Source organism: Vulpes vulpes, chromosome 8, assembly GCF_048418805.1.
Source record: "Vulpes vulpes isolate BD-2025 chromosome 8, VulVul3, whole genome shotgun sequence".
Classification (NCBI taxonomy): Eukaryota; Metazoa; Chordata; class Mammalia; order Carnivora; family Canidae; genus Vulpes; species Vulpes vulpes.
In genome coordinates this window covers 73,472,223-73,486,398 of record NC_132787.1, presented here as the reverse complement: position 1 = coordinate 73,486,398, position 14,176 = coordinate 73,472,223, and the positions used below count along the sequence as shown (strand labels likewise).

General features: G+C 37.5%; 1 protein-coding gene across 3 annotated transcripts in view; it reads right to left on the bottom strand.

Moving 5' to 3' along the window:
* Nucleotides 1-14,176, bottom strand: part of RMND5A (required for meiotic nuclear division 5 homolog A) — a 63,433-nt gene that overhangs the window by 8,536 nt on the left and 40,721 nt on the right. For all 3 annotated transcript variants that reach the window (XM_025994395.2, XM_072767111.1, XM_072767112.1), the window contains exons 5-6: nt 2,500-2,666; nt 1,461-1,626 (exon numbers count right to left, since the gene is read on the bottom strand). In XM_025994395.2, the coding sequence (XP_025850180.1) occupies nt 1,461-1,626; nt 2,500-2,666 (333 nt within the window). The remainder of the gene's footprint in view (nt 1-1,460; nt 1,627-2,499; nt 2,667-14,176) is intronic.

Below are 14,176 nucleotides of genomic sequence, written 5' to 3'. Positions count from 1 at the left end.
TTTAAGGAATTAAATAAATAGGAGAGAGCTAAAGAAATTATTTTCTTAATTTAGGTCTATAAACTTCTTGGTTTCAGGACACAGTTACATGCATAGATATTAAGAATCTCAAAAGGCATTTGTTTTTGTGGGTTATACCTATCACTATTATACTAGAAATTAAAACTGAGAAATTTTTAAAACATCAATTCATTTAAAAAAAGAAATATATTACATGTCATAAAAAAAAAAAAAAACCTCTATATTTTCCAAACCAAAAATAAATTTGTGAGAAGACTGGCACTGTTTTACATTTTTAACAAATCTCTTTAATGCCTCGTTTGATAGAAGACAGATGGATTCTTATATCTTTTCCATTCAATCTGTTGCAGTGTGTTCTTTTGATTGAAGTAAATGAAAAAAAAAATCTAGCTTTAAACAGATATATAGTAATTTAATTGGCTTTTCAGATAATTGTGATATTTGTCTTTAATGCCACACCAAAATTCAATGAGGAATAGTGTAAAGGTTAGTTGCAAAGTGGAATCTGAATCCTTATCATTGAATCTTTTCGTACCCTGCAACATTTAAATCCAATCATCTCATACTGTGAATGAATCTTTAACTCATGCATGATTTTGTAAGACCATAGCGAATTAAGATCTTCTAAGTGTTAACACATTTCAGTATATAGTATCAAAAAAAAAATCAAAATTCATTAATGTTGCCAATATTATCAGAAAAGTACTGGGAAGCTGTCAGCCCACAGTGGCAGGTATAAGTTTCCTCAAATTTCTATCTCAGCTTAAACTCATGAACTTAAAAGATACAAAAAGATAAAGTTGCTTTCCTTGACATGACAGGCTCACTTCATACATGTGAAAAAATATCTGCCAAAAGCCTAAGTGTAATTAACTGTAGTTTATCTTTTAGTGATTCTTTCAAGTAATAACTGTTTCATGAAACAAAAAAAAAAACTAGTTTATTGGCTCATGGAACACAACATAGAGTTTGTGAGATAAGCGTGATTTTTTGGCTTGAAACTAAAGTGCTTTTTGAGAATTTCCCACTCTGTCACATAGAATATCAAAAAGATGTGTACTAAAAGGTCAGGATCTAATAAAACTAATAATTTTTACTGTGTATTCAAGAACAGCCTTGATACAGCGAGTCCTCTGGAGTCTGGGACCTGCCCTGACCTGTGCTAGGGCTCAAGCAGTTTAATCCACTACTATTCCTGCTCTATCTGTCATCAAATATCAACACAGTGGAAAAGGCTCTCAGGGACACCCAGAGGTTCACTGATCATACTGCTCTAAAATTGTTTCACTGCAAATTGTGATGATCTCTTGCAACAGCAACTGCACTCTTCTCAGAAAGACAAATGTTCTCTTCAAGTTGAACATCAAGAACTAGACAAGACATTAAGAAAAACTGAAACAAAGCAATGCATATTTCAATAGCACAACCAATCTCCATACCTGACGCTGAGAGGGGACTCCACCGAGAGCCCCAGGAGGGCACAGGCATCCCGTGTAAAGATGTCACAGATGTCAGCCCACTGGTTTGCATCAAGCAGGTGAACATATGGTGAGTTCTCAATCCCTTGTCTCAGGTACACAAGGCTTCCCATCAAAACCTGAATGTCTAAACAAAAACAGCAGCAGTTTCAAAGTGTGAATAATCACACCTGAAATAGAGGCTGACTTGTGGGTAGGAGGCTGGGAAAGACAAAAATTCCCCTAATTGATATAGCCTAAATTATTAACAATGTCTTTTAAAATTCTGGTCCTTAAGCTTGGTTTCTCCCTTCAACCTACTAAATTAGAGAAATGGTATAGAGAGAAAAGGGAAGAAAAGGAAAACACTAAATATGAACTCCAAGTTACTTTATTCTTTTTTTTTTTTTCTAGAAGTTACTTTATTCTTATACACAGCACAGAATATCTACCATTGTCTAGAGGAGTAAAGATGAGGTCATAAATGAGGTCATCACATATCTCTGACTGTAAAACTGGCCGATATGCCAGTACTGCCACACTCAGCTCAGTGTCACTGCTGCCACCCTGGAGTACCCTCAGACACTCTGTAGTGGCAGTATTAGCAACATGGGCAGGGGAGGGTGGGAAAGCAAGTGCCTGCCTTGCTCCTTCTCATATTCCTTACATATGGAATCCAAAAATACAATGTCTCTGACTTTTCATCCAAGAGGCTTCAATGTTTTACTTTTGTTCTAGATCCTGTTAGACCTTTTTCCTTCGTGATTATCATATATAATTGTTTCAGTTCATTAGCAAACATGTATTAGATCTCCTTAAGTTAAATTTAAATCCCAGTGGTGGCTATAGGTCTGTTCCAAGTATCAAAAACATTCAGGGTGCCCAGGTCACTCACTAGGTTAAGTGTCAGACTTTTGATTTCAGCTCAAGTCTTAATCTCAGGTCATGAGTTCCAGCCCCATGTTGGGCTCCACACCCAAGCAAACAGAAAAATACCAAAAACATCTTACTCCAGACTCACCTTTTTGATGATTCAGGGCAAATGGCTGAAAATTTTTAGCATATTGTAATGCCTCTCGCTGATTTGTAGTTCCACCCATTAATAAGCTAATAAAATAAAGTCTGTGTAATTTAAATTCCAAGGAGCTGTTTTGGGCTATGAGCATTTCTCGGTTTGATACTGCCCATCTAAAGAAAAAGCAGAAAAGATTCAATGTAATTAAGAGTATAGGCAAGGAGTGTCAAAAATTCTTTGAAACCTATCAAATACAATAAAAGGGCTTGATCTGCCATCTTGTGGAAATCAGTGGTAACATCAATTCCTTGGCCCAGAGACTTTTGTAAAGAAAATAAACATAACTACACCCAAAGAGACGCTTCAGCCAGTGAAATTAAGAAAAAAATATTAAGTCAGATGACAGTTACACATTTAGTAAGGTTTTACCAACCAAGACAAAAATGACTCTGATGAGTCACATGGTATTCCTGGAACTATACAAGGGCACACTTTAAAGCAGGTGTTGGCCATGAGATTCACTCACTACTCAATTGCCCATAACCATTACCCCTTTCCTATTAAACTGGCATGGCATATTTATAAGTGAATCATATGATTCTGAATGGGAACCATCTATTTTCAGACTTTTTGGGGGTGCAAGATTTTGTACTATGCACTTTGAGATTAAAAACAACAACAACAAAAACAACAAACACTTGTGTTTGCCTCAAGGTGCTTTCACTCTAAGCAGGCAGAACTACATATATATGTGCCAAAATGATTTGTATAAACAGTGCTAATGAGGAAAAGAACAATATTCAATTCTGAATGATCTGAAGTACAGGGACTCAAGCCTCTACAGTATAGCACAAACAATCCTGGGCTGGGACCACCACTTCAGGTGGGCACTAGAATAAAAATGTACACCAGGCCAGCTGTTAAAATCAACTTTGAAAAAAAAAAAATCAACTTTGCAATCAAGTGGTAAGGAAGCATTACTTTATTCCTGTAAACATATCAAGATGTAGAAGCTGTATCATATTCTTCTTTAATTTGATCTTTACTTGGACAAATAGTCCCCACCTAACCCATTTCACGAAGGACTACTGGTACCTAACTGGGTAGGAATATAAACTAGGGAGTAGCTCTACAAACAACAAAAGTAAAATGTTTCAATTAATTCATAATGGATCAGTTGACTGGGATTAGACTTCACAGAACTGTACTTTTACAGGATCCTACCCTAAGGGTTGTACACAAATGAATATCCTAATCAACTCGTTGATACATTCACATCTTAGAGTCCAATCATGAAACTTTTCTGACCAAAAAATCAAAGTTATTATTAAAAATATTAACCACCTGGACTTTGGTTAGTATTTACTTAAATTTAAATAAGGCTTGACTCCTTGCCTGGCACTAACATGCATGCAGTCAAGTTGCAACACCAAGTCAGGGATAAATCCCACTGACCCCAATTTTGGCAGCAATCTTTCATGAATGCCCAACACCAACCAACAGTACTAAAAGTACTGTGTTTTTGCCAATCTCTAGTTTGTCAGGCACCTTTCTTGATTTTGAGTTCCAAGGAGTACATTAATTTTTTATTTAAATTTAATTCCAGAATAGTTAACATAGTGCTATATTAGTATCATGTATATAACATAGTGATTCAACAATCCCATACATCACCTGCTACTCATCACAAGTGCACTCCTTAATGCCCATCACCTATTTCACCCAACCCTCCCACCCATCTCCCCTCTGGTCATCATTAATTTTTCTCTACAGTCAAAAGTCTATTTCTTGGTTTGTCTTTTTCCTTTGCTCATGTTTTCTTAAATTCCATGAGTGAAATCACATGGTATTGGTCTTTCTCTGACTTACTTCGCTTAGCATAAGACTCTCTAACTCCATCCATGTCATTGCAAATGGCAAGGCCTCATTCTTTTCTATGGCTGAATAATATTCCATTATGAATATATACCACATCTTCTTTATCCATTCATCTATTGACAACACTTGGGCCAAGGAATACATTTAAATCAGGTTACTTATTACCAAATTTTACCCTGCCCCCCTCTCACTTACAAATGCATATGTGTTCCTACTAACAAGTAAGGAGAGGCAGCAAGCTTTTTCTTGTTTCTGATATGAGGTATATTAGAGTTTGTAGAGTCAAAAAGAGAGCTAACAGAGTACCTACAAATTTTTATAAACAATGAAATGCAGCAGAGAAAGGGCAAAGTCCTTAAGTAGGCAATTTACAAAGGAAGAAAATCTATTTCATCTTCACAGGCAACTGTTCAGGATATAATATTATAGGGGGGAAAAGTTGGGATACGTAGGAAAAATTAACTTCCAGTTATCAGAATTTTTAACAGTAATGACTCCAGAGAAGTTGGATTGCACACATTATTTACCATCTGCTATGGCATGGGCTATGACAACCTAGAACAGTGCACCAACTACCAGAGCAGAACCAGGAGTCTAGAAACAACAGGACACACCATTGAGTAGTAGCTAATGGCAGTCCAAGGACAGTTACTTAACACACACTCTCTGCTGTCCTTGTTTTCTAAATTTTCTATAATGAACATATACTACTTTTATAGTTAAGAAAGTAATAAATTTTTAAGCAAATGCAAAAGTAATATTTAACTTCCTTTTTTCATCAAAGAGCTAACAGAGTAATTGCAAATTACACTTCCTAAAGGTAATTCAAGCCATGCATTATGAACTTAAGCTCCACAAACTCTATATGTTTGAGAGAGGTATTTACTTAGACAATGTCATTCCCAATTTACCATTTATTTTTTATCCACTTTCAAGTTTAGCTATAAACAAGGCTACAAAATAATCAGAAAAATACTAACATTGCTAGTTCCTGACCTCCACCCCCACCAAGAGATTTTAAGGGAAGTAAATAGATGTTCCATTACAAAAAGGAGATGGAGGAGTATGGGGAGAATGCAAAACTCAAATTCACAGAATAGAGGTTGTCAAGTTTCTTAAATCATATTTCTTAACTTTTTATTCTTAATATATTATCTTCATTCTACTTCTGAATATTATATTAAGCCTGTATCTTACAAAGCAAGGGATTAAACATTTCTAAGCTCTCCCTTTCTGGCAAAATGTCCTTTTCTAAACTAAGGATCTCTGCCCCCAAACATGTAAGCACATCTAAGTATTAAGGTAAAACCCTTGCCTTATAGCACCTCTCCCTTATACCCCAGGATTGTACCCCTGGCACCCACCTTTGTATTTTCTGACCCCAAGTCCTTGGCCACAGTTAACTGGCCAGGTAAACATGGGTTTTAAAGTTACGCTCTTGTGTTGTCTCCTATAAGCAAGTTCATCCATCCCTTACATCCTTCACAATCACTTCATGAACCTGTATCTTTTGTTCTTTAAATTTTTGATGGTTGCCTTCCTTGACAATCATGATAACACCTGCCTTAACTAATCTTTGGAATCTGGGTACACATTTCACAGCAGCATTTTTATCCACATGAGCAGCCTTCCCAGAGAGCACAACATTAGTCAATTCATGATGACTTCTGAATTGATGAAACCATCTTAGACTGGCAGTAAAGTTCTTCAACCTCCTCATATTCACTGTTTTTTTCAAAGAGCCAACTGACTTCAACACATCCTGAATGTTAGCCAAACTGATGGAGAATTGTTTTTTTTGGGGGGGAGACTTTTTTTTTTTTTTTAAACACTCTTCAATCCAAACTAGAAGTAAATGTTCCATTTACTTTTCTTTTCTAGGAAAAGAAACCTGCCTAGTGCAATTTAAATTAAAAGCTGTCAAAATGCCTCTACCTTGGTTTTTATAATCACAGGGCTTTTTCACTATGGCTTCTATCATAACTTCATGTAGGCCCACATCTCATCCTAGCTTCACCTTGCCGCTGTTATTTTTCACATCTAATTACATTCAATTTCACTTCTAGCAATTCACCTTTGCTGACCAAGCTCCTCTTTTAACTCTCCATTTCTGTAATATATTGTGGGTTCACCTCTGGGAGATGAGGAGGCAAGACAACTACACACTTGTTGTCTGAAGGTAACAGGTGCACAGTGACCAATCACTAATGGACCTGAAAAGAAGGGTTGTGGTTGGCTGTGATCATGATGCACATCTGTTATTATGTAGTGATTTGTGGACTCTAAGAGTTGGGAGGATAGTTTGTAGTTTATGCAATTACTTATAGTTAATACAGTTGTAATTGAAATCTGAACCTTGCTGTTGTGGCAGGGGTGGACTGGAATAATTACCTCAACTGTGGTAAATGAAATGCAGGCATACGGAAATTGTGCAGAGGACAGTCCTTAGGCTTAGTAGAGAAGACAGACAGGAGAGAAAGAACATCTCACAGGGAGAAGGTTACTCTATAGACACCAGGAAGGCCCAGAGCAGCACAATGGAGGAAGTTGCAATGTTTGAGGAACTGAGCAAGTCCATGTGGCACAACTCTTAAAGATTCAGAAATAAAATTAGTTTTCTTTCTCTCACCGAGATCCCTGTCTCTCCACTTTTTTTTTCCCCCTGAGAGGAAGGGAGTTCTGTGGGAAAACCAAGAGGTTTATGCCAGGAGGGAAGTTATGCAACATAGGGGTGGGTGTCAAGGGAGAAAGCAATGGTTGGCCAACAGGATGAACTAGAGGCGTTTGTCATGTGGTGTGAAGATTTAAAGGAGGAAAATAGCCATGCTGAGAATAGAATGGAGATAGAGGTGCATGCCAAGAAAAACACAAATATATTCAGATAACCTAATCTAGCAACCTTCTTTACCATCAAGTGATGTGTCCAGGTGAATTAAAGCTGGTCTAGATAGAAGATCTGTTTGTTTTATGAAATTAGAAGCCATGATCCTACCTCCCAATGCAGGTGCTGGTTAACTTTTGCAAAAGTACAATCAAACAAAGTGAGCAGCTGAGAATAGAGTTGAAAAACTCAAGGCCCAAGCTCAATTACTAAATTTTCTACAACTTTCCTAAATAATCTATCCACAGAACTCTAAATGTCTTTATCTGAACCTCTCACATGGCTCATCTCACAGTCTATTTGGTAGGACAGTTTCTGATCTTTTATAAGGCAAGAACTCTGTCTTGTTCATCTTGGCACACCCTCTTACTTTGAAGGGGTATACGGATAAAGAGTACAGGTTAACAGAGTTGGCTATGCATGAACTTCAATCTTAGCTCTGCAGTGTGAATTTGGACAATCTGTTACTCAGTTATCTAATATCTGTTTCCTTACTGTAAAATAAGCCCTCAAAGGGTTGTGAATATCAAATGAAGGGGCTAGTTAAAGCACTGAGCACAGAGACAGGCACAAACAGATACTCAATAATAAGCTACTTAATTTGTATTCATTGAATGGATAAACTCTAAACTCTATTGTGGTTCTTCCAAGTCATTATTTTTATTTTTTTAAAGATTTATTTATTTATTCATGAGAGACACACAGAGAGAGGCAGAGACACAGACAGAGGGAGAAGCAGGCTTCCCACAGGGAGCCCGATGCGGGATCCCAGGATCAGGCCCTGAGCCAAAGGCAGATGCTCAACCGCCGAGCCACCCGGACGTCCCATTCAAGAAATTATTTTTAATACGAAAATTATACTTAAAAGACAAGAGCTATTTGGGCTTCCATGTAACACTCACTGCTATTTTGCTTTTTATAGCACCAACTGTTTGGGAATACGATGATATGCATGTATCATTTAATCCTCTTCAAAAAAAATAATCAGTTTTTTCAGCTAGAAGCTCACACTGAATATTTGGGTATTTGATTCTCTCAGCATAGAAGACAGTCACAGCCTTAATTAACCTGGTAAAAACCAAATCTAAATACTACAAAGCATAGGAAACCACAAAAGCACAAAATATAACTGACCCCCAAAACTTAACCCACCATCTATAAAGTCAACAGAAGACACATGACTAAGACACACAAAAAACTACTGGAAATGTTAAGGAATAGAGTGCTATATTCTAGATAATGGCATTTCCAGCAGAAAGCTTTCGATTTTTAATTTTTAAAAGAAAACAACTTGTGTGATATCACAATCAAGCTAACTAGACATTTAATTAAATTATAACTCCACTGTGATTTGTTTTTTTAATTCTGCTCCCAAATCTTCAATATGTCCAATGTGGACCATGAAAACACCATCAGTTTTAGAACCAATTCCTTGTTTAAAAAAACACTGTTAGACCACCCCCTCACAAAAGGCACCAGTAACGTCACTGATGTCACAATTACCTCCATTCACTATCAATGCATTCTCTAATAAAGAGATCTTTTGTGCCTCTCCCATAAAAAGACCTCATACAATACTACTGACTTAGGTGACTAAGTCAGAAGCAACCCACATCCACACAATTATCCCACAAAGCATTAAGCGCTAATTATCCTAACTGCCAGGCCTCTGAGAAGACTTGGCACATTGTTAGTTCCATATTTAAAATTTCCATGTTATTCCAAAAATAATTAAAACAAGATTCCACCTCCATAGTTAGCTCCTGTCCCACAGGAACCTAGCTGACAGCTTCATCTATTTACCCCTCTCCTCTCATAATTTTGCCAATCTGGGTCGGTGTCTTTTTCTGGTAATAATGAAATAAGAATAATTCTTGCCAATTCCCAGAGACACTCCACTATAACCTTTCACAGCATTTTTAAAGGCTTACAAAAATATTTCTTTTCATGGTCTCCTTTAGGGCTATATTCTTGGGGGGTAAAAGCTGAAATTCTAGGAAATTAATGACACGTGTTTACTACACAGGTGTGGACTTGACTGAATGTTACCGGTGACCAAGTCAAGTGCTTAAAAAATTCAGAGAATGGCAAAAATGACAAAAATCAAAGTTCTGCCAAAAGAGTTAAGAATTCTATAACTCTGCTTTAGAGACCAAAAAGAATGGCTAACCTCTCAATTCTGAGATATTTTCAAATGGCAGTTTCTCAGATATGGATTGAATCCGTCACTGGAACTACTAACATTTTACTCACCTGGGAACTAGTGTGAATCTTGGTCCTTCTTACATGCTATTTTAAAAACAACACAAACTACAGTATTACACATTTGGATATACTTTAAAAAACAACATACACATTTCTAACTTGAGCCTCTTGTAATGCAGTGTCTGGTTAAGAGTGCCCAATAGCTAAATGTGGGAGGTGGCCACCATACTGGACAGCACAGTTCTACAGATTAGTGATATATTTTTTAAAGTACTTAAATATGGGGTGCCTGGGTGGTTCAGTCAGTTACGCATTCAACTCTTGGTATCAGCTCAGGTCATGATCTCACGGTTGTGGGATCGAACCCCATGTCAGGCTCCACACCAGGAGCAGAGTCCCTCCCTCTCCCCCCACTAAAATAAAATAAATAAATCTTAAAAAAAGGGGGGGGGGGACTTAAACACGACATGCTTTATTTACTGCTAATTTCCTACCACAAACCCAAAAGATTTTACAACCTAAATAGAGATCAGTATTTTATAAACATAAACTCCAGGGATTTCCCTCTTGGCTCCCTTTCCTGGCCTAGTTCAGCTCCTTGTTCTTTTAAACAATCTCAGGGACAGTTTATTTCAATTCTGCCCTTCATTCTAAGAGATTCTCAATTCCTCTATAGCCATGGTTTGCCCACTTAATTTCCAATAATGCTCAAGTCCTTGGTGAGGATATATCCCAGTAAGAGATAGTCATGTCTACTCTTCTTCCTGAAGAATACCTATTATGTTAGAACTGCATATAAACTTTTGCTAGCAACAGACATAAAACAGACAACAGAAAATGATGTTACCACACTAGGTATTTCTTCCCTTTGGGCCTTTACAGTCTCCTGAGCTATCTTCTATATTTTTTCCACTGGGTACCTCCTGCCATTTTTAATTAGCTTCTTTTTAATAGAGTAGCTCCTTCTTCACCAGACTTAATGCATGGGCACAGTGAGTTAAAAATGTATTCCCTAGGGCACCTGGGTGGCTCATTTAAGTGCATGCCTTCAGCTCAGGTCATAATCCTGGGTCCTGGGGTAGAGCCTGTCATTGGGCTCTCTGCTCTGCCGAGAGCCTACTTCTCATTCTCCCTTTGTGCATGCACTCTCTCTGTCTCTCTCAAATGAATAAACAAAGTTAAAAAAAAATGTATCCCTTAACTTACCTCTCTGCCTTTTCAGGATTAAGAACCATCCTGAACAAAACAAAACAAAATAAAATAAAATGAACAAAAATGAAAACAAAGACTCAAGCTCTGGAAAAAAAAAAATCCAACTTGTTCAAACTTTGATTTCTCTCCTCCAATGGTATATCTATCAGAGCCTTCTTTCTTCTGTGGTCATATGTGGTTATTTAAAAAAATGCCTGAGTGAGCAAGACTGCCCACCTATAGGAAGCCAAAACTAAAAACAAGAAAACAGATACAGAAATTGCTTAATCATTGTCACCCTCATCTCCAGCGGTAGTCAAGGCTCTCTGATCAGGTACTCCAGTTTGCTCCCTTCAGTCTCATTTTCTAAAATCTTTCTCCATGTATAAACTATGTTTTCTTCACTGGTATTATAATTTCTCTAAGTCTGGCAAGGATCTTCTTCTTAGATCCACCATTCATACCACAAAGAGACCACAATGGCAAGCTCATCCCACAGCCCTCTGTGGTTTTTATTTCTAGCCCCACCTAATCACTAGGCTTGGAGATGGGAGTCCTCTCATTTTTCGACAGCCTGCCTGATACTGTTCATGGCCTGTCCAATCTAAAATCTTGTGTGGTCTAAACTAACAAAGTACTTTCCTCTCTTCTCTGAAAAAATCTTTTAATTCACTCTGTCTCATAACCTTTCAGTTATTTTCTGTTCCCTCATAGCCTTCTACTGAGGCTTTCGAAACAGAACTGCAAATTCTTCTAAATGAGTGCTAGGAGGACTGCTTCTCGTTGAAAATCCAGGTTTCCAAGTCTGCGAGGTTTTAAGTCAGATCCTAGGCTGTGGCAAATCCACCAAGGTAATACCACTCTTTGAAACACCTTTAGGAAGGCAACCAACTCGTTTTACCTGAAGACAGCACTTCCAAAGTGTCAATAACTGGCACATACCTACAAGGACGGTTTCTATTCTTCTAATATTTCTCCACCTCTTTGTATTAAGTTACTATTATTCTCTCATTGGCACTGGTTACTTTTGGCTTAACCTCTATCTACCACGTGAAGGAGGGGGTCACATCTATTCAAAGTTCTTTGAACTATTCCAACATTTATTGAAGTATGCAGTAAGCTATGAAGAAAGTACTATGCTAGGTGCCAAGAAGAACTTAAAAAATAGATAAAGCAATCTGGATGAGAAGAAAAATCTGTACACAAACTCAGAAATATAAGGGGCAGGAACAAAAGAGTAGGCTGTGTCCTAACTAGATCTCTGTATATAATTAGCTGTTCTGACACTTCTCTCTGCCATATCATCATTTTCTTCTGCCTCCTTTCCATCGTGTATTACTTGCAGGAGATAGCTAATGCTCTCCGAAGTTCCTTCCATGGCCTCTATCCATACTAATTTTTGTGGTTGGCCTCTGCCTCTTCAACTGCCAGCCTGCCTGGGAGAATTGCTGCGGCCCCTCAGGGAGGGTTCCAGGACACAAGTCTCCCAGCATGTACAAATAGAAGGTGCTGCACAACTGAAAGCTATTCTCCACCTTGTATCTGAACCAGAATTCCTGAAGTCCCACATTTTTCAACTTTTGCTACAAGCTAAATGAAGTAAATTCTCTGTACCCTGCATGTTAAAGATGCTGAGGAAATAACCACATTGTATCTACTGGTAATAGGCAAGAACTGGAAAGTCTGAGTATATCAGGCATTTCCATTAAGCTATCATTTAAAAACTTTTGTTCTGTAGAACTCCAATTTTGTGGGTTTTAAGTGTTTTGGGAGTAGGGAGACAAGAACAAGGGTTCTCTGGTCAAATATGCATGGCAAACAAGGAGTTTGGCGAAGTTAGATGAGTTTCTTTAGGACTGCTGATGGCCCCAGGAATGTGCTAAAGTGAGTCTCTTAGAGAAGAGTATTCAGGGGACATGATGTGAGGCATTTCCCATGTGACCTTTTGACTCCATATCGTCTGTTTCCACAAAGCACTTCCAGACCCCAATTTCTCCTCTGTAAAACAAGTACTTATTTCATAGGGTTAATATGAGGATTAAATAAGTTAATACATGTAAAATGCTGAGAACAATGCTAGATATATAGTAAGCACTCAAAAAGAGTTAACTATAATTGCCATGACATTCCCCTATGCTGATACTATTTAATATGGCAATATTCCCAGAAAAATGAAGTGAAAATTTTTTTCTGTGTAGTGATTTCCACTATTACTACCAAGTGGACAGAATGAACCCTCTGTTTGCCTGAGAGGCACTGCTTGAGGTGCCACATAACAGAAAACATTTATAGAAATAATTGATATATATGATATAGTTATCAGTAAGAAACAGTTCTTGGGAAACCTGGGTGACTCAGTGGTTGAGCCTTTGGCTCAGGGCATGATCCGGGTCCTGGAATTGAGTCCTACATCAGGCTTTCTGAGAGGAGCCTGATTCTCCCTCTGTCTGTGTCTCTGCATCTCTCTCTTGTCTCTCATGAATAAATAAATAAAATCTTTTAAAAAAATGGAAATAGTTCTTACAGAAAAAGCACAACGTGAAAAAGGTGTTATAAATTTTCTTCATTCCAAAAGGAAGAAGGCTTGAATACTTTGAGAGGTGAGGTGGTCTAAATGCACTCAGTATGGTCTTTGGCACATAGTAAGGACTTGGTAAAAGTTTGATGAGAAGCCTGAGAAATTAATGGATAAATGACTATTACCTTGAACAGCTCAAATATTATTTCTAAATCACTATAAAACAACTGGGAAACCCATACATTTCTCTATTTAGGCTCCTTTACTCTTCTCCATAGATGTTTAATCATATAGGTGAAATATGAAAGTAGGTAGAAGAGTTGTTGCCATATTCTGTTTAAGAGTTATTAGTGGTACTTGGCAGAATTTAATCTCCCAGGTGTGTCAAAATCTAACCTCTGCTGAAAAATAAAAATAAAAAAACTGTAAAAGTAATGTGCACCATACACAATGGTATATGTCTATTTTTTTTTTTTTAATTTCTTATTTGACAGAGAGAGAGAATGTGCATGCAAATGAGCAGGGGGAGTAGCAGACGGAGAGGGAGAAGCAGGCTCCCCTCAGAGCAGGGAGCCCTACATGGGGCTAGATCCCAGGACCCTGGGATCATGACCTGAGGTGAAGGCAGGTACTTAACCAAAAGCAGACACATAACTGACTAAGCCACCCAGGCACCCCTGACGTTTATTTTTAAAGATACAGTACCTACCTGCCTCATATTTATAATTTATAGCAGAATTTATCATTTACAAACTTACACAGAAATCTGTCTCTACATGATCATCTGAGCTGGTCTTAGAACTATGCAAATTTTAAAAGAACTGATAAATGATCAGAAATAGAAAACTAAGCTATGAAGAATTAAGTGTGTTAATGGAAGAAGAAAATGTGCATTTCATAAAAATCAACAAGAATCTTCCCAATTTTTTTTTTCTGAAAACAATGATCTCAAATACTTCCAATTTTTAAATATCAGAATTCTATGCCTAGAACCTCAGCAGTTTCTTCCC